Source organism: Sebastes umbrosus, chromosome 8 (assembly GCF_015220745.1).
Source record: "Sebastes umbrosus isolate fSebUmb1 chromosome 8, fSebUmb1.pri, whole genome shotgun sequence".
Taxonomy (NCBI): Eukaryota; Metazoa; Chordata; class Actinopteri; order Perciformes; family Sebastidae; genus Sebastes; species Sebastes umbrosus.
The window spans coordinates 25,169,158-25,190,989 of NC_051276.1; the positions used below are offsets into that span (position 1 = coordinate 25,169,158).

A 21,832-nucleotide genomic window follows, 5' to 3' on the forward strand; every position below is an offset into this window, starting at 1 on the left:
AAGTGGAGGAACCGACGCAGAGGGCCAAACCGGCAAAAAAAGCTGAACCCGGCTCAACTTTTTCCCAACACTGTACACCATAATCCAACAAGTTGCTGCTCTGGCTAATCAAATACATGCAAGTGCGTGTTGTGTGCGTTGTGATGTGAGCACTGTGTTTTTACAGTGTTTACAGGATGATCTTAATGATGAAAGATGAAAAAAAAAGAAGATATAGGCTGAAACATCATTGTGTTTATCTCTTTCCAGTCTGGCTTTCTGTCGTTGAATGTGGGTTGTCTGTGTTTGTAAGTTTGTTTGTAGATATTATTTTTGTTGTGATGAAAATTTAATATAATTTACAAAAAAAAAAAAGATGAAAGATTAAATAATTATCCCTGTGATAACGATCCAGAATTTCCTTTCTCATATCCCTAAGCATTTAGAATCTGTTAAATCCTCACAAATCCTGGAAGCAGCTCCGTGAATTATAGTATTATTATAAGCATCTACTAAAATAGATAGATACTCCTTTGCTGTTGTTTGCAAGCTTCATAGAGGGGTATTAAATGATAAGTTGAAACACACATTTCCAGCTCATTATGCAGCAAGCCACAGCATACTGTACCTAACTGCTTAGACACCACTGTTGCTTATTATGCAAGCATCCTATCATATGTTTCAATTATGTCAGCATGGTAACATAATAAGGGACCCATAGCACTTGTGTTTTTTTAAATCAAAATAAATGCTGGTACAAATGTTTAATAAATGAAAATAATTATAAATGCTCTTAAAAATTCAAAAGAAACAGCTTCAGCTTGAGAGAGAACTGGAACTCAAAGAGGATAAAAGCGTATGATACGTTGTGCTTAAAAACAAGGATCTATTACAAGGATCTACATAATTAAAGGCTGCCTACTTACAACAAGAGCAGTGAGTGTGCTATTCACACAATCATATCTATGATTCCTCTCTATTCTTTTCCAATTTTATGGTAATTTTTACCTCCGGCACATGGCTTGGAGCACGGAGACCAGCTCTTCAGAGCCCACTCGTACGTGTCCTCCTGGATGACATTGTTGTTGTTGACAGGCACTGAATCTTCATGGATGATGTACTTGTACATTAAAGTAGAGCGTGTTTCATTGTCTCTGGGTATAATCTGCAAGCAACGGGAAGAAAAGAAACAAAGCACATTACCATTATAGTGTCATCCTCTTTGCAGCGTATTTGCATTCAAATGCTCCAAGTGCAAATGTGTGCAAATAAATTCAGATTGAATTTCAAGAAACAGGACAATAATTGCAGAAGCACTTTTCATAATTTCCGGGTCAAGTCTCAGTGACATTAATTACATGGCGTCAATACGAGAGGGTAATTGGTTGAACACAGGACAGGGAATTCTCAGAAAATAAGAGAGTCCATGCACAAGGTAAGACTGAACCCACTGGGATAGTAAACACAGTTACATATTCTCTGTGCGGTCTCTGAGTTTTTCATCTTATCTGGATCAGGTACTGCAGGAGTACGGAAAACTTAAAAACAGGTGTTGGTGTGGGTAATCACACAGAGAGATTACTTGTGTCTATGAAGGCTGAAAAACAGAAAACAGTATGTGGACTGTGTAGCACATATAATCAAATAACTCATGGTATAATCTGTGAGCTCGGGCAGTGAGATTAAAGTTGGCACTGAAAACACCCTAAGCTGATTTAAAGTCCAGCTGATATCACATTTAGTCATCCCTGTTTGCAGCTAAAATAATGTTAAAGTGATTTTCAATTTTATTGTTAATGAATTTAATGGAAACTGCTGTGGAAGTGCGTACCTAACGACCAATCATTAATCTCTGTTGGTTTTAACGAGGAACTCTCTCTCCTCCGTTTTTGTTCTAAATGAATGAACTCAACTATTTAAATTTCATTTTACAAGAGTGAGTTTATTCCAGCGGCCGGATCCTCCCAATTCATGACACTTCAGCTGCACAGTCTCTGATAAAAATGTTTGTACCTTTGAAGATCTAACTCGCTGCAGGATAACTGGTAAAAATTAACATTATTTTTTTTTCCCTAGAGGTTTGAGTAGGGATCTCTATATGTGACTGAATAATTGAGTGAAGTACAGAGTGCTGAGGTGGCAAACGGCATATTTAACCTGTTGTCACTCCCTACTCGTCACAGACCGCCACTTGGTCAGTGCCCCTCGGCATCAAATACTGTCTGTATGAGACGCACCGGGCTTTCAACTAACTCCAATGTAAACCCATCCATGTCATTATTAGACTTTAGAACAGCTGACGTAGTATTAAGAGCGAGAAAGTCTGCGTAGGGCCGGTGGGAGGGGAGGATGGGTGGCAAACAAACACAGGACTTTCACCAACTCTTTTTATGCTAAATGCAGTACCTGTGAGGGTTTCTGGACAATATTTGACATTGTTTTGTGTTGTTAATTGATTTCCAATAGTAAATATATACATACATTTGCATAAAACAAGCATATTTGCCCACTCCGATGTTGATTAGAGTATTAAATACTTGACAAATCACCCTTTGAGGTACATTTTGAACACATAAATAATGAGTGATTAACTTGCGATTAATCGTAATTAATCGATTGACAACCCTATAAAAAATATAAATTTCTATTTTGGGTTCAGTTTTTTTTCAAAGGACAAACAAACAGGACCTGTGACGTACAAAGCAGATACTGTATACTGTAACACAAACATGCAATTCAACTTCATTTGGACTGTATAATATTGTGTGTTATTGAAATTGATTTAATTTGATCTATTATATGAAGTTTGCAGATTAATTTAATGTGAAATCATGACTTTTTCCTATAACATTCACAAAAAAAAACACAAACAAAATATGCTTTCATCATTTAATGGCTGATCGTTATTAATCCATCAGTGAAATGAAAGCAGAAATGAACTTGTTGTGTTTAATGGCAGAGTTGATAAGACTCATTAATTACCAAGGTTGAGTTACATCATTTATGAATGAAGAATTATTATTTACTGCATGCCTCATGAATTTAACATTTGATCTCAATTTTTCAAAACAGATCTGCTTTGTACTATAACAATTTATTTATTTGTATCCTCCAATTGCTGCCAAATTGAATATGAATAATTATCTGAATGGTTCACCGAAGAGGCACAAAAGTCCCTTCAGCTTTTTTTTTCTGAAACCACAAGATTGCCTTGATTCCTGCTCCTCCTCTCATTAGATTGCTTTTCAGAAAAAAATGCTGTTCATAGGAAAAACTGTGAATTAATTTCTGTCACATCTGTTGTTCTCCTCGGTATGTTTGAAACAAAATGTCTGTAATAAGCACACTGTCATAATGTGGAGAGTTCAACTCACGCATGAATGGAAATTTAGAAAATCCTACTGATGTAACACGTAAGAAAGTAGAGCTGGTGTCCCTGAGGAAAAACAACAATGTGTAATGAGGGGAAAAAAACCTGTTGACTCAACAAACCTTTAATAAAATGTATTAAAGACATTAATCAATAAACGCCTCAGAGAGATCACTAACAGAAACAAAACACACTAATAATCCTATCAAAGCTCTTCTTGTCAGCTGCAGCATTTAATTACTTCTATAAGCACAACTGAGAGAAAACTTTTGAATCCTTTGAAGTTTCCACTCACGAGTCAAAATGATTTCATGACAGGAAAAAAAAAAAGATTAGTTCTTATTCTACACCATTTCAGCAAAATAAGTGCCACGGGGTAACATCACTATTTAATTCTGATTTTACAGTTTTCTCTGTTTCTGTTTTTGTCTGCTGCTGGCCATGGTTGTATTAGGGATTTTACTTATTAAAGTGGACGGTTTGAATACTGTAGGGGAAACGGCTTTTTAAAACTGGTTTAATATCCCTCTATTATGTGAAACTCTGGGTCTTCTCCACTTCGTTGACTAGCTATATTTTCCTCATTCCTGTTAGGGTGACTGAAGGACAATAGAGCCCTTTTCAGACGTTGAATATGTAATATTTCCGGCTTCATCTATCTCTTAAAGTGCTTTATGTCATTCAGACATGTGTGTCCATTATGTAAATGTAATGTTAATGCTTTATTCAGAATAGACAGGACCTTTACATTAACAATCACTTCTTGGAAACAGCGATGAGTTAAAAGGTAAAGACATGAAGAAGAATATTTTCTGTTTTGTCTCTCTTATTGAGGCTGCTGTGGTCAAAGTCAAAAGTGACTATCTGCTCCAATTACGCAGATTTCATTTCATTTTAATCCTCCTTGACCTACGCTTGGCCCTTGAGACAGTAGACAACATCTCTTAAGAAAGAAAACCATGTTGGCAGGAGTGAAGTGGTCCTAGATTAGTTTTGTTAAAGCTGAACCGATTCAATTAGTCAACAGAAACATTTTCAGCAAGTCAATTATTTCAAGCTTTTAATTCAAGCTGAACATTCAAGGTTCAAGTTTCTAAATGAGAGAATTTACCACATTTCTTTTTTGTAATTTAAATAATTGCAAAATTGGGTTTCTTTGGACTTAGACTGTTGGTCAGACAAAAAAAGGCATATAATAAAATAATAACCTTGAACTTGAAACGCCTCCTCCTCAGGTGGGTTACTCTCTTGTGGTGTTCCCCTGGGATCTATACTGGGTCCCTTATTACTCTCTTCACATAAACTCCCCTGAGGGCATCCATAGGCACAAGATTTTAGTAATGTTCGTGAACGACTCTTAAAGGTCCAGTGTGTAACATCTGGCAGCATCTAGCGGAGCAGAGTAAGTAAGTGCGTAGAGTGTGTGTGTACGTGGGAAGTGAGTGGTGAAGCAAGAGAGAGAGAGCAGTGGCGAATGTGTGTGAGCGAACAAGTGAGCAGATGACAGAGTTAGTTTAGCTCTGAGAATATTAAGTGAATGTTCAGTGGAGGTTGCAGTTTGTGCAGAAATAAATGCTGCAGCTCTTCAAGACCAACAGAGATTTCCTGTGTCTTGTTTCCCGGTGGCTGGGTGCAGTGACGGCGGGGGTTAACCCCGGAGCGAGTAACGTTATCAACTCTTTCTGACAATAGATCCCCCTACTTGTTACACACTGGTTCTTTTCAGAGGAATGAGTTAACGCGATCTGCAAGCGGAAGTGAATCCAAAATCCTGCTTCTGTGTGGTGCATGCCCAGTTGTGAATAAGATTCAGGTTAACTTCCGATTCAGAGAGTCTCTCTGAGTTAACACGTTCATGAGTACACACCCACTGAGCTGAAGAAGAACGAGTGAGATGCAGCCAGATGCTCAACTAAAGTGGTACAATCATGTTAAATAAAACTAAGATCGCAAGGTCAAGTCTTTTCTACCATTAGCAGACCTGGAGATTCATGATTTCATCCCTCTCTATCTCTCTACCTGGTGTGATTAATGCAACTTGCAGTAACTCACTCATGTCTCAGCAGGACAAATAACCTTCCAAGTTCAGAGAGCTGCTGCCAGACTACTAACAAGAGAAGTGACCATACTACCCCAAACCTTTGCTGCACTTCCCTACTGGCTGTATGTCAATTTTGGGATTTGATTTAGAGATGCTGGTTTTGAAAACATTGCATGCTCAGAGTCCTAGTTACACTGCATCTGTGAAAAGCTGTTAAAAGTTTATAATTACTATTTCGTTGGTTAATTAATGAGTTTCATTAATCTACAGATAGTGATAGAAAGTGAATGAGAATAATGGGAGTGGGGGGGGGGGGGGGGGGGAGGTTGAACTGAATGGCTGACCTGAGCGCAAATCGTCTTTCAGATTAATTGAAATATCAGCTTCGATAGAAAAGGAGGTTTTATTACCAGAACCACTACGGGGTCATGCAGAGGTCCGTCAGTGTGCAGCGTCTCCACATCGTCCTCGATAATGTAGTGCCACTCCACGCCCAAGTCAATGAAGCTTCTGGACTTGACTTCCTCTCCTTTTCCATTGAGGATGTAATGCCCGGTTGCCTGGTTCTTGATTGCTGTAATCAGTCATTTGGTTATGAGCCACTGACAAAGAAACAGCTTCACTCTACCAATGAAAAAGTTCTGAATTATCCACAGAGATTAAAAAGCTCAAATTGTACTCTTAAAAAGGGGTGATTCATGCAACCGCTCTAACCCCGCTGGCGCTCTCTTGGAATGATTCTGACTGAACATTACAATGTCTGATTCATGCTATAATTTACACAGAACAAGCTGCCAAACTTTTAATATGATAAAACGTCTCAGACATGAGAGGCTGAAATGAAAATGGGCATATCTGCTAGCTGCTTAAAATACATCTGATGCATTTAAATGCAAATGAGTGACAATTAAAAGCTAAAAACGACCCACACGTCTCTGCTGCAGATCATTCCCTCTGGTGCTCCGGTCCTACACTTATACCTGCATTATCTGAGTGATATCAAAGAAACAGCTTTGTCTTTTAGGAGGAAAAAGTTGTGCTTGTATTTGATGTCCCGCCAGTTAATTCAACAGCAGACATGACTCAAAGTTAGACAGTCAGTTGAGCTGTGTGGGATTGTTGCCACTGGTTAATAACAAATATCTGAATCACCTCCACTGCCCACAAATGTACTCAATTGTTGCTCTTATCCATAAAAGTTACTTTAGCGCTGAATGTCAGCAGTTCGTACAAAGCTATAGAGCTGTCATTGCACAGGAAGTTATTGTGAAAAAATAAGACTGCATTTGCAAATGAAAAATAACCTGTATGTCATATCATCAGTGAACACAGTTAAGTGTTAGCCTGGAGCACCAGAAAGTAGGATGTGAACAGGTGAGTCCATCAAATGAAGCAAAGTCCCAAAAAAATGTGCCGTTTTTCTTTTAAACCTGTGCTCTAACTTACATTTTTTAAATCAATACATTTCTAGTTTTGATGTCATACTGGGTTAGCTCTGCAGAGCATATATGAAATATCCACACTTTGACAGAAATGCATAATGAACAGCAGGAAACTACGTATAGCTGCTAGTCCTTGAAATATAAGCAAGTCAGAAAACTATTCAAAGTGATCCATCAGCATGTCATTTCACAGATAATGACAGGAAGGATGGATGTTGTTTACAAAACTAAAGCAGATTAATCATTCTGATGCTAAAATTGACAGCTTTTTATATCAAGCATATGACTATGACGCATAAAAACCCATTTAATTGTATATTTTTCCACTCTTGCTTCTGCAGTGGAGAGTTTCTTTCTTTCTTCCACAGCTGCACAGTTTGGTCAAACTAAAGGGCATCCACACCGTACAGACGCTTCTCAGTGATTGATGCTTTGTGATAATGGAGGCTATTTCATCTGGTACAGTCCAGCTCTCTACTAAGAGCCAATACTCTCGCTAACACTCACACTGACGCTCTCTGGACCTTTCAGCTTTATGATAACGTGGGAGAATGATCCATCAGAGGCCATGACGGCTGGCTCCTCTATTATGGTTATACTTTTTAGGAATGCTGGGTACTGACTCACTAGCAGTGGTGGGAGAAGCATTCAGATCCTTTACTGACGTAGAAGTACTAATACCACACTATAAAATACTCTGTTACAAGTAAAAGTCCTGCATTCAAAATTCTACTTAAGTGAAAGTACAGAAGTATTATTAACAAAATGTACTTAAAGTATCAAAAGTGAAAGTACTGGTTATACAGAAAATCTGATTCTGCAGATCATTGACTGGGAAGTTATCATATCTAGCATTATTGGATGGTTAATATGATATATCAGTGTGTAAACTGCATTTTACTGTTATAGCTGCTTGAGGTGGAGCTAGTTTAAACTACTACAAAATGAAAGCGCCCTAAAAGTAATTTAGGAGGAATTTAAAAACCTTCATTAACACTAGAAAGACAATTTAAGGTGAGATTATAACCTTAGTTTGTACAGAAAACAAAAGTTACTGAGGGCTATTCTTGAATTCAAAACAGCAGCCAGTGACAGCATTTGAAGTGTAACAACAGCTGTGTAGTTGTTTTTTTTAATTAGGCAACAAATGTGGCGATTCTTTCCACTAAATTGCTTAAATGGCTCATACATGTATACACCTTCTTTCACAGGAAGGTACGCAGTTTAAGGTTACACATCTGCATGAATAAAAAGGACAAAATTGCCAAACATTCCTGGTTTTAGTCCCATTTGCAGTTAAAAATAACTTGAATGAACATGTTATGAATAAACCTCTCTCCTTCTCCTTTCTATTTTAATCATCCTCCTCATCATGTATGAAATAACAATCAGTGTCTCTCCAGTACATGCCAGTCCACCCTAGAATTACTTACTTGAATGTCTGTGATTGAGTCTGATTGGAGATTTGAGCTGGAAAAAGTTCCTTCTACCCGTCAAAAGCTTATCAAGAAACCCACAGAGAGGGGGAGGCAAATTAGGGACAATGACCAATTATTCTGAGCTTCTGACGGCATCGTATTCATCCTAATCAGCCGGGGTCAAGACCTTGTAATAAGACTTTTGAAACGCACCACACTGAACTGAAATCTGATTTAATGGAAGGTGACTATCACTGTACCATGGCGGTGGATTAACGAATGTGGTGACGGAGTAGAGGAACACCGCCTCCTCCACCAGCTTTCTTATCAGATAATAATCCCAGAGCAGGAAATAAAAAGAGGATCTGGATGGCTCGGGGCAGACACACTTCCTTATTATCACTCCCATGCATGCAAAACAGAAAGTGACTGAGAGGGACTATTTTTAGTGACATAAGGGATGATTTCACTTTTCCCTGAAGAACCCCTGAGGCAAATTCGTGATATGTGATTTTGGGGTGTATAAATAAAACTGACTTGGCTTGAATAACAGTTGAATACTCAGAGAGGGAAAAATGTCTTTTTCCAAAGCATAACTGTCATATGTGACAAGCTCCTCTCGAGAAAGACATGATTGACTGTTTGTTAAATTCCCTGAACAGAAATTGTCCAATCATTAACAGCTGTAACGAGGCAGCAGTCCTGTCATGTTTTGAATGTCTGAACATGATGGAACTGTGTGCACGCAAAGAGTATAGAAGCAAAGAGACAAAAACTCTGGCACACAGGCCATAGAATAGAAATAATTTTGTTTTACTTTTGTACGGCACTTTGTAGGTGGACGTTTCACTGGCGTCCGCTAGTCGCTTTCAGTCCAAAATGGCGGAAGCGTAGTTTTGCTGCTGGGCGCTGATGTTGCAATGAAACGAATAACTGACTTTCACTTCTTCTTCTTAGCAATATACGTTCTTTGGTGTACGGGCCGATATGAGGTGCTACTATCAGCGGTGGAATGTAAGTAGCTAAGTACATTAAAGTACTGTATTTAAAGGTACAGTGTGTAGGATTTGACGGCATCTAGTGGTAAGGTTGCAGATTGCAACCAACTGAGACTTGTGTGTAGGAGTGTGTATGGCGGTTAATGTGACGTGAAAACGCCAATGGCCCTATCTTGAGCCGATATTTGGTTTGTCCGTTCTGGGCTACTGTAGAAAAATGGCGGTTGGCTCCGTGAAGAGGACCCGCTCCATATATAGATAAAAACGGCTCATTCTAAGGTAACGTAAACAAAACGATTCCTTATTTCACGTGATTATACACAAGAGAAAACATACTCATTAATATTAAATTCAATTTCTGCCTCCTAAATGCTACACGCTGTTCCTTTAAGTATAAATTTGAGGTACTTGTGTTTTACTGGAGGACTTTCTTCTTGTGCATCTTTATACTTCTACTTCACTACAACAGCTGACAGCTTTAGTTACTTATTTTTGCGCAAAAAACATATGAAGAGCTTATAAAATATGGCCTTTTGTTATAAATTAAATTACCCAACAGTTTATACAAGTAAAGCTGAAACAATGAATCAATTAGTTGATTGACAGAAAATTAATTGGTAATTATTTTGATAATTAAGTCATTTTTCATGTAAAAACATTTCATGGTCCCAGCTTCTCCATTTGCTGCTTGTGAAGGTGTAACTTTGGGCTCTGGGTAATTGGGCTCTGGCATTTCTCACTATTTTTTTAACTTTTACAAACCAAACAATCAATCGATTGATGGAGAAAATAATCAGCAGATTAATCCATAATGAAAATAATCATTAGCTAATAGTTAAAAATGAGCTCCACCTCAATCAAACTGCTATAACAGTAAATTCCTGCTTTTACATTAATGCATAAGGAATAATAATCTAATGATATAATATATAATAAAATATCAGTCACATCAGCCATTTTTCTGCATTGAGTACATAGTTTTAATTAGGTAAAATTTGCAGTTGCATTTGAAATGCAGGACTTGTACTTGTACTTGTACTTTTTCATAGTGTGGTATTAGTACTTTTTAAATGATCTGAATACTTCCTCCATCACAGGCTACTATATCACAGTTCAGAGTTACAGCAGCTCTGTCCTGCTCTTTATTTGGTTTGCAGTACTTCATCCAATTTGCAGGGTGATTGATGGATGGATGTCATTATGTTACTGGTTGAAGCTGGTTGGTCCTTTTGTTTTACAGGAGGAAAAGATGACTGGATTTTGATATAAAAAATACAAAGAAATAGATTTATTGTAGAAAATGCCTCCATATTTTGATTAACAGGAGCACGTTATGACCGGTGGAGGCAATCTAAAAGGATTAAAAAGGCATTTTTCATTTCATCTCGACTTTAAAGAGTTTAGATGAAGCAACGCAGAGTCAAGAGTGCATCATCTTGTAGATCTGTAGACTTCAGATCATCTTTCAGTAGCTTTAATCCTGAGATGAAGTCTCTAAGGTTGATGTGGGCTTTATACATTTTTATACATTTAGATGTTGTTGGAGTTTTCATATAGAAATTGAAATATCAGCCTGGATACCTTCACATTAAACATTATTCCTCTGTGATTCCTCTAACTCCTTCACTGCTATATATTATTAAGTGATTTACATCATGCTTGTTGATTTAATGCTTTTCAGGCAAAGTTATACTATGTTGAAATATGCTATTTATCATCTTTCCTCAAAGACTTACTCCACTGAATAGTTTATTTTTCTTCTTTTAGTTATGTAGGACTTTTTATCCTCCTCTCTTCTCACCTCCTCTCCTCTAACTGTGGCCCAGGACAGGAGAGTCAGGTAAATAAGCGTAAATGTTAATCTCACAGAGCTCCTTGAAAAACACACAGTGCCTCTGGCTGAGGAGATCGATGGTCACCTTTTCACCTCGTGGATGCTGAATAAATCATGCTTTCCTCGGGCCGCTCGCAGAACAAGAGACAAAAAGATTACCCTAGTCTTTCCTACCTTCAATCATCTGTCCGACAAAGTCTTTATAGGAATCCTATACTGTAGTTGGTTGTTTAAAGGGAATAAATAACTTTTTTCTGAACTTTCACATTTTGTACTTTTAGTTGTACGCTGATGTGCTCACTTCCTGTAATAGGCTTGTTACAAACTAACTTTGAAGGTGTTCATTTACAGCTGCATTAATCAGCATTTCTTATACTAACATGGATAAAATGACCATTATAACCCGACTTTGGAGACAGACAAAGTTAGAGTCTAGTTGGTGAGCATCAAGCAGCTAAAGAGCCGGACTTTGTGAAGCCAATTTGAACATTTTTGCACTGTTCAATTCACAAGTTGTCAAAACTACATAATATGTTAAAGAGTAAAGAAACTCGGCAGGTTGATTAACAAGCTTTACTGCATTTTCTTCCTTTGCTCTACAGAGTTTTACTAATTTTTCAACACCAATTTTGTTATGTGCTTCTTCACTGTTTATCTTCTTTTACACTACAAGTTAACAAGGCTACAGTAATCTTGCTACTTCTGACGCTTGCAGCCGTCTTTGTCGGTCACATGAGCCTCGCCTAGCAAGTCACAGCAATCCGTCAGGAGTCAAGTTTTATTGACATCCCCCCCCTTCTGAGGACTTTGTGACTCTTTAATAACGTCACACTTCTTCCTCCTTTGCTCTAAAAGGACAACAGTTATAACTTGAGGTCTTTGTCACTTGAACATAAACACTATGTCAATATCGGGCATTTGCACAGCTGTTGTTTTTCATTACTGTAGATCACGGTTTGTCTGAGAAAAATGTCCTGCTAGACATGATCCTTCAGTGGTTACACTTAAATATGAATATGAAGATTTTTCATTCTGTCTTATTCCCTGTTTCTATTACCCTGGTCATGAATAATGCTGATTCCTTCTGAATATATATGCTTGACTACGACTAATTTCACCTCAATTTAGTTGAGAAAAATACTATGCTAATTTTGCAGAAGCCAGAACCCACTAAACTAGAAACATCTTTAATAGATTGATAAATAATGAATGAGCAATATGAAGACTAATTTGCTCAGCCTAAGAGGTGACAAGGAATAAATTATGCAAAGCCTATAATCTATGATTTCACTTTCCCATTAGTCTCCCAGGGAAACATGAGGAGGATGTTGATATGTTTCCTCTGATTACATACATGTGTTCGTGTTGGGAGGTCACACTTACCAAGAATTTGAGGGGAGGCCTCATGTTCTTGGATGATCACATGTCTAGCTCCAGGAGGAATGAGAAACATCTTAAGGTAACCTTTGCCAAGTTTGTAGCAGCAGCAGGAGCAGCAGCAGAAGCAGAGGAGGGAGCGTTAGGAAAGATAAAGACACAGACAGGTAAGTTGAGCAGATACAGACATAATCTGTTTGTTTGCAGTGGTGGACATCACACATGTTTCAGAAGTTTGCTTCTCTTTGCTCTACAAAGATGTTTGAAGAAGTTTGAGGGGGAAAAACGAAAATGGTAAAATGTCTACTTGTCAGCGTTCCTCCTCGCTGTAGAAGCCTGCAGGTAAAACGTTCATTGAAACAGGCCGTCCATTCACATCCATCTGTTGTGTCATTAAATGACTCTTCGAAATATCAATATATATCCTCGTATAAGAAATAGATAATTTGAACGCCTCTTTGTTTTCATATTGATTGTGTGCAGACAGGATGTGAATGCCTTCAGCCACGTTTCAACAAGGCATGAGTAACAGGTTTTCCAGACTACAGAGCAGCAAAGTGACCTTCTGTCAGGGATGTCCACCGCCTACAAACCTACCGTGACTCACCGAGTATATTTCTAGAGTCTTCTGTTTCATTTAAAAACACATTTCGAGCTCCTTTGGGCAAAGAGAAGGCTCCTCTGGTCTTCCCTTCAAAATAAAATGAATCAGTTAGTTGGTCTTGCAGCGTTTCCTCTCCTCTCCATGTGACCGTTCTCTGCAACAACATAACCTACAGTGGAAGCATGTTTCATTAGCATAGCAGGCTGACTGAACCGCAGTGCTGTAATTACTCGCCCTTAGATTTGACAGGCAGGCCCAACACCAAGGGCCTGCTGACGCAGACACAGCGCTGTCGCTGGGATGATTGTGATTATGAATGAGCTGGCACTCTGTCGCAGTGTTCACACAAGGTTACAACAGGTGGCAGATCACTCACACAGTATATCCAAGACGATAAATTGCAATATAACTTTTGGAAAATGGCAAAAGATGCCATCTCGCTTCTGAGAGAACATTTTGTGATGGCAGCCAATTTCGGAAAGCCACAGCCCACTCGATAGACATTACAATTTGATCAAAGTGTTTTTTTGTAGACTGATGGGAAATACTGCACACAAGCTTGATGTGTAAAAAAGAGCCTCTGGTGTGGATGTTTGGCTTGAACTGAGCATCAGAATGCCAGTTGAGGTTCAATCAATCAGATTGTAAATAGCCAACAACATCCCACCTCCAAAGGTCTGCAGGTTTGTTTAATGTGACAAGTTAGTTTGTTAGGCTGTTGAAGCAATTTACATTAAACGACCAGACATATCAAAAATAACTTTTGAGTTTTAGAGACTTGACTGGATAATGAACCCGTGACAGCTACGACAGTCGAGCCAGACCTAAATATACACTTAATTAGTAACAAGGAGCAGAAGAAACAGCAGCTGATATCTCTCGTGTCTCTATGTCTCTACAGGGTTAGGCATCCATCTGCACTACAAGCTGCACAGGAAAGAGGTTGTGAGGGATTCAGTAACACTGGATACTTGCATATTGTGTTTTCCAACAAAGAGGTTTCTTTTTGGGCTCTCTTGCTTAATTGTTTCCCTGTTAAAAAACGTGAGTGGTTAAATGAGGACAACACATTCTCACTCCCAACTCCAATACCGCTGATTGATCAGCGACCCTCTGCATCGGAGACCGACGCACTTGGCAACCCTCTTGCGTTACTGTTAGACAGACCAGGGACAGCGTGTCAATATACACTTGTTACATGCATAGTGTCCTTTCAAAATAAACTTCCGTTTTCACAGAAAGTTAGGTTTAGGCAACACAACCACTTAGGTAGGGTTAGGAAACGGTCGCGGTTGACGTTAAAATCACTGACTAGCGACTCACGTGACTGACAATAATGAGTCACGTGACGTATGTGACAAAATAAGTCAACGTTACTTTTAGTTTTACCACGGGACACAACCAGCGGTCTCCTGGTTGAAAGTCTTGTGCTTGTTTGACCGATCCACTTCCCCTCACGCCCGCCCTTAGCGGACTCTCACCCTATTAATATTACGTCACTTGGTCCGATCGTCGAAATAACGCCGCGGGTGGGTTTACATTGGAGTTAGTTGAAAACCTGGACGGTCACAAGCTGTCGTTAAAGGGTACCTCCTTGCGTCGGTTTCCGATCCCGAGTGGCGCTGCCCAATCGGCGGTGTTTGACGAGTTGGGAGTGAGAACAGGTTGATGAGAAAGATGTTAAGAAAAAAAAAAAAAAAGTATGATCACAGTTTCAACAATCCTGAAACAGTTTGATGACGCCGTCATGTCCAGGATCTCAGAAAGTCAATTTTCATTTTTCTCTGAAGCTCTGTATTGACTTTATGACATCACGTCGTTTAAATAGACATGTAATGACAGATGAGGCTGGCATCGGAAGGCATCATGAAACCATTTATGTAAATGCATGGGTCATTCGTTACACTATTTTCTTCATGCTGCCGGTTAATGTGAAGACATATTTTTCAAAAAGGAAATTAACCACCTAGTCACACTCATTCACCTTAACACTGCACTTTGTATTGACGAGCAAAACGTCAGTGTGTGTGTGTGTGTGTGTGTGTGTGTGTGTGTGTGTGTGTGTGTATGTGTGTGCCCTGTGTGGCTGCAGAGGGGAGATAACCTGAGCGAAGCAGCTTCAACTGAAGAAGTTTGTATGAAAGGAAAGCACACTTTGTTTCTGAACTGACAAATTTGATTAGAAAAAAAAAATACTACATAAATTAAATGAATAAAAGATAGGGCGTAATTATTTCTCAGCAAATTAATAAGGGACTTAATCCGAATTAAGCCGACTGTTGGGAGTGACGGCTGTGACAGCTGTCGGATACTTGGCACGGCTTCACGTCACTCTGCACTTTCCCTATAGACTCATTTATTAGCTGTGAAAGCAAACTGCACATGAGCAACTAGAAATGACATGGAGGTCTACAGGAGGAGGACGCAATTTCATTCACACTCTACACCTTACCAGGGATTATTAGAGATACTATAACATTCAAGGCCACGGCACAATTACACCACAGTTTGTGCAAATTTCCCATCATCCTTCTATGTATTTCCATTACAGTTACGTTGACAGGTGTGTAATTTTTAAGACGTACCTGTTTGTTGCCTAAACCTAAACAAGTGCTTTTGCTTAATTCACAACATTAAGCACATGCTTACACGCGATAGAAAAGTGACGCCGACGGGTCTGACAAAGCGTCAATATATGACGAGTTGAGATGAGAACATGTTGGAGCATGTTACCATGCGGATGTTAGCATTTTAACTGGAGCACAGCTGTAGTTTAAGAGCCCCTCCAAGGAGACAATGGCACTGTGGTGAGACTATTTTCTCCAAGGCTTCATTAGCTATCAGATTATCTGACACATTCTCCCTCCCAACTCATCAAATACTTCAAGGAGACAATGGCACTGTGGTGAGATACCACATGCAGGCTTCCTCCTTCATTTAAAACGGCCTCTGCTCAAGCAGAAGAAGTTTTTCCGGGCTTTACTGTTGTAACAGTACAGCTCACACAGTGTCTGTTAAACTGAGCTTCTATTGAACTAAATGGTACACATGTGTAGTCTGTTTGTTGCATCCACCTCCTGCATCCTGCAAAGGCAGAGGAGTGATGTTAACGCAATCAGCCTCTTTTCTTAAGCTCATTTGCAGTAGTCAGGATGATGGTGTTCCTGGGGTTATCATCTTATTCGCCCCGTGCAGCATGAATGCACTGCAGAGTCATCTGCCAGCCCCCTCACTATTTTCTTCACTATTTCCCATTTCAGGAAAATACAGGTGGTTAAATTCCTTATTTCAGTCCAGCTGCACATCAATGAGGTTTCTGCTCGGCTCTTTAAGGCACAAATCTGAGATGTGGAGTCTGGGAATGTTGCCAGATGCTAAGACGGGCTACTCGACACTTATCCTTTCTACATTAAGTGGATATTATTACTGAATGAAATATAGTACTCTGCAAATGGAGGAAGGTTTTTTTTTTTTGGTCCACTTCAGCCTCGATGACAGTGAGTCACAGCTATTCTCCTTCTTCAGAAATCAGACTTTGTTAGAATTCTTGGATTTCAGATGTGAAACGATTGGAAGAGCCAGTGAAAGGCTAAAAATTAATACTAATGTGTGGCGTGTTGGTAATGGGTTGAAGCTGGTTGGCTAATCAAGATTTGCTTTTTTACTCAGCGCATAAAGGATTGCACGCTGGAGAAAAACTGAACTCAAAATAGGACGTTTCAAATCATAAGCATGTAATTTAGATAGGCTTATTGTTCAGCTGTTATCTGGAGTGTACGTCACATGCAGAGGAAACAGTGTGAGTTCCCTTAATGTAAATACATGGTGGAGTAATGTCTACCTGCTAAATGAAGTCATGTAAATGTAAATAATAAACTGGTAACGCCATACTGTATTGCATCAAAGCTTTGCCTCCATCTCATCTATTATCTTCTTCTATAGGCATAATAAATTATTAAAGTAATGATTTATATACAGTATATGATATATAAACAACAGTGCAGTATGTATATGTCTAACTAAGGTTAATCATTCACTCATAGGATAAGAAACATTCACTATCTGGAGTTGAGAAAACATGCAGGGAAAAACATTGGGAGAAATTGTTCATGTAAAAAAACATGTATTTTCTGAGTGCAGACGTCGTGTTTGTGCTGGTTATGTGTGTTCTTACCAGGTTTCTTTGGCGTTCGGGTGAAGGTTCCTTTAACGGTGCGGCAGTGGGAGTTGTCCCCGCCACAAACGCCACATTTGTCCTCAACTTTGCTGGAGCCAATCTCTCTGTCGCAGCCAACTTTCTGGAGACCAAGAAAACAATTTCACAGATGACTAGAGATTGTTTTTGGTCTGGGAACTGTAAAATTCATTTTATGGTTTTAATGAGAAACTGACCTGTCGGCTATTTTCTCCAAGGCTTCATTAGCTATCAGATTATCCGACACATTCTCCCTCCCAACTCATCAAATACAAACGCTTGGTCAGTGGACCTTAGCTTCAAACTATGACGCTCTACGTACCCCTCTAGTGTCATAATGTCTGCCTATAGAGAGTAAATAATGCTTTCAGAATCAAACATACATCCAGCTATACGAATGATCATATAAACGTAAAAAAATGCTCATAGTGTGTGAGAAAAGAATCGTTTGTAAAGTGCACATTAGGTTTAACACGAACAGCAGTCTCCTGGGTGAAAGTCCTGTGTTTGTTTGACCCTTCCCCAATACAATTATACATTTACAGCTTTAGTTACTTTGCACATTCAGATTTGTAATACAAATTTTATCCCAACGCGAAGCGGAGGGGTCTCTCATTGCACTGAAGGAGTTTATTTCAAATCAATGACCCGCTAGCTGTACATTACCCCGCTTATTACACGGCTTCTTTCTTAATAAATCAATAATTTGACACAAAAACAGTCCGCCAGAGTCCAACATCAGAACTGCGCCCACAGCAACGGTCTGTTATACATAGCAGCGTGTTTAAAGAAAAAAAAGACTGCAACAGGAGTGACATGTTCTATTAAAGGCAGGGTTGACGATGTTATCCAGTATACACTAATTTGTTATATTGGTTGAAATGGTCTACACCCCGGCAGCGATCCATTACTTATGAGCTCTGAGAAAGGGCCGGAAAAGAGCCGTCATCTGTAGCTGCTGTAATCCTGTAAAAACGTTTACCAATCACTGCCTCGCGGTCCGCTTGGAAAGAACCAATCAGATGCCTCCCTGCCTGCCTGCTCGTACTCTACCCTTGACGTGCACCAGCCCTAACACTGCAGTGGTTACTTGTCATGAGGTAGCGTTGTTGAGTTGAGGTCCTCTCTCCACTCTGTGTCTGTGAAGTAGTTACGATGCGGCGGTGCTCGTGCATGTGTGTGTGGGGGGCGTTGCCTTGGAAGGAGCCCCGAGGGGAGGGGTTTAGACGGAGCTCCTGAGGCTATGCTACTTTCAAATTGTGCTACCTTTCCAACATCGTCGACCCTATCCTTAATATTCTGCTTTAATTAATTTTTACTGTCAGGGGGGAAATCTGAGGCCACATTTTTAGTAATGAATCAAAACTTTATTATAAAGCTTCTTTTGTATAATAAAACAGCCCTCTGGATCAAATCATAGCACTTTCAAAGTTGACCCTGCTGCTGACTGTGCAGTTTACCAACATCACACTGTGTAATATAATGAAGTCCTTCAAAGCTGTCAAAACTCAAACAGCCTGCGGCTGCTAATGTGCACGATTACCTGAGGCAGCTTTTAATATGTCAAAGTTGAGTAGTTTTAACACGTCCTTACCACACACTCTCCACGCACGCAGATACTGTAGGCATCTTTGTAGGAGCATCGTGTCCCATCATGCACCAGCTGCTTCATGTACGCCACGTCTCCCGTCTCCTTTGACTGGCAGTACAAGTGGCATCTCTTGTTGGCTACAAGACAACAGATAGTTGTAGAATTATTAGGTAGACAATCCAAACTTGGAAAAACAAGAATATTATTAAAGACTTTTTAAAATGTCATTGATTATTAATGTGTTGTTTTTACATAATTTCTTTTGTACTTTCCAAAGTAAAACATATCTCTATGTAACATTAAAAGATCCTGACTCCCATTATATAAAAAAAATTCACAGAAAGGCTCTATTTATTTATGTGAGATTGTACCAGTTTAGAGCTCTAAATCCATGCACTCTTCCTTTTTAATTGGCAAAATCTAAATGACCTACATTTTTTATGTTTTCGCCTAAAAAACTGAAACATTTTTCCAGTGTTGTTGCTGCAGGGATTACAACTACCGTCTCGTGATTAACACCCACCAACACGACAAATGCTGGCAAAAAATAATTGTGGTCTCTGGCTGCAAGATATAAATGAGAGTCCTCGTCACAGTGCCATCCATAATGAATATAAAAAGCAGTACATACAGCATGCAAAACTTAACTTATGTAACAGTAATAGTCCCCGCAGCTGCTGTACACTTGTCCTATCTTTAAAACAACCAAACGCAATGATGCACGGCGAGGACAAAGTAAGAATATAATATTGTGGTGCCTGAGTTTCATAGAGGCAAAGCAAGAAAATAGAGTTTGAATACAAGCTGAATTTTTGTTTGCAGATTATTTTGATTGCTTTTCAGAGTGTAATACTGTGCATGTTTTGAATGGAATGGATTCCTTAGTTTTTTGTAGTTTGATATGATGCCAGTATCTTCACTCTAGTTTTAAAATTGAGTCTGCTGCAACCTAAAAATCGTGAGTTGCGTTAATGCGTTAAAGAAATTAGGGGCATTAAAACTAATTTGCATTAATGTATTATCACATTAACTTTGACAGCCCTATTACAAACATTTGTGAAATAAGAAAATATTGATGGACCCCACTAAAGTAAGTCATTTGTGCATACACGCCAATATAAAATGTAAATATTAAGTTCCGACATTAACAGAAAATATCTGAATTCACACCCATAAATATGACCTTGTATAAAACCACAGGAACTTTCTATTATACCTAAAGGCACTCTTTAGAAAAGCTCTTTACCTTCGACAGAACAATGGGTTTTCACTTTCAAGTCTCGCCTCCCTGCAGTTTCTCAGTAGGTTTTCCTACTTCTTTTCTACATGACTGACTTTGAAAACCCAGGCCAATTTAGGCGCGATGAGCCCCGTGGAGCAAAGCCAGATAAAAGCAAAGTCTGATAAAGAGTAGAGGTTGAGGATAGGATAAAAGTTTTGTATCTGTATTTAAAGATCAATCGCCTTTTCAGAAAGGGCACATTTTCAGCTTGGATGGTGACGTTTAACTCTGCATGCTGGCACAGTGATGGGGAGAGCACAAAAAAGGAAAGAAGAAGGCAAAAGGAACCAAATACAAAAACTGAAAATAAGAAAGAAAAGCAGACAAAAAACACACAATTGAAAAAGTTGTCTTTGCATAAAAGAGCCTGGTCCCTATATTGAAACTGTCTGAACCAGCTGGGAACTGTTATGAATATACAATACCTTTCTTCAGTTCTGGCTGTGAGAATCAACTTTTATTGCTGTGCTTTGTCATGAAAAAAAAAAAACACTCACTAGCGTCACGCAGGAACGAAACAATCTGTTGACATTTTCCTGGCTTACCGTCGGGATGCTCGTAGGGCAGCCAATGGTGTTTGGCATTTTGGAACTCGAAGTGGGAGTTGCGGAGCTGACACTGCTGGGCTCGGAAATCTTCGAAGTGCTTGGGGCAGTCGTCAATGTTGCACAGCTGATACTCGTAGTTCACTCCTGGGCAGTCCTGGCCACCGTTGGAGGGCCTGGAGGAAGGAAACGGACCAACATCAGAGCTGATTAGACTGTGAGCGGTTATTTATAACTAAGACTGTGAAAAGTGATGGGAAGAAAGTTATATGAACGATTGGGATTGTTTTTAAAATTGCACCTGCAGTTTGGGCAAAAAAACATTCAGCCTCTTTGGAGCCCTGAGAGTTGTCTCACATTTCTTTAAAGAACTGTTTGTCATGGCTTACAAATGCAGCTAATTGACCATTACCACCACCGCTCCCATACATAAATATTACCCACCTACAATTCAATACAATATTACAATATTTAAAGGTCTCATATTATAGAAAATGAGATTACCAGAAAAAAAAGAAGAAATAATTCTCTGATTCCAGCTTCTTAAATGTGAATATTTTATGGTTTCTTTACTCCTCTATGAGAGTAAACTGAATTTCTTTGAGTTGTGGACAAAACAAGACATTTGAAGATGTCATCTTGGGCTTTGGGAAACACTGATCAACATTTTTTACCATTTTCTGATATTTTATAGACTAAACAACTAATCAAGAAAATAATCAACAGATTAATCTAAAATGAAAATATTTGTTAGTTGCAGCCCTGCATTGAATCAGCATCCCTACTGTCTGTAGACATGATTTCCCAAACTGTCAAGCGATTCCTTTAAGTTTAGGAAACTAAACCTCCTTTGTTAAGTTTAGGGAAACATCCCAGTCATTGGTTAAGTTAGGAAAGCTGTCATGGTTGGAAGAAAGCACAGCTGAATGTTAGTATGAGATGCTATAGAGAACAGTCATTACTCTCACATCACGATCGCAAGAGGTTGCTTGCCAGAATAATGTAAAAATGGATAATTTTAAGTGTTTGAACAAACAACCAATGCTGTCTTATTTCTGGTGAAGACAGCCTAATTAAAACCCTTACTATGAATCCCTTAACTCAATATTGGACAGGATTAATTTAAGATTATCTACAAAATTAAATTATTCAATTA

The 21,832-nt window shown here is 39.0% G+C and overlaps 1 protein-coding gene across 2 annotated transcripts in view; it reads right to left on the minus strand.

The window, feature by feature from the left end:
* The window catches only part of adamts3 (ADAM metallopeptidase with thrombospondin type 1 motif, 3), a 170,432-nt gene that overhangs the window by 24,593 nt on the left and 124,007 nt on the right, over positions 1–21,832 (minus strand). For both annotated transcript variants that reach the window (XM_037776856.1, XM_037776857.1), the window contains 6 exons: positions 20,677–20,852; positions 18,853–18,986; positions 17,238–17,361; positions 12,466–12,546; positions 5,801–5,964; positions 988–1,144 (listed from right to left, as the gene is read on the minus strand). In XM_037776856.1, coding sequence (XP_037632784.1) covers positions 988–1,144; positions 5,801–5,964; positions 12,466–12,546; positions 17,238–17,361; positions 18,853–18,986; positions 20,677–20,852 — 836 coding nt within the window. The remainder of the gene's footprint in view (positions 1–987; positions 1,145–5,800; positions 5,965–12,465; positions 12,547–17,237; positions 17,362–18,852; positions 18,987–20,676; positions 20,853–21,832) is intronic.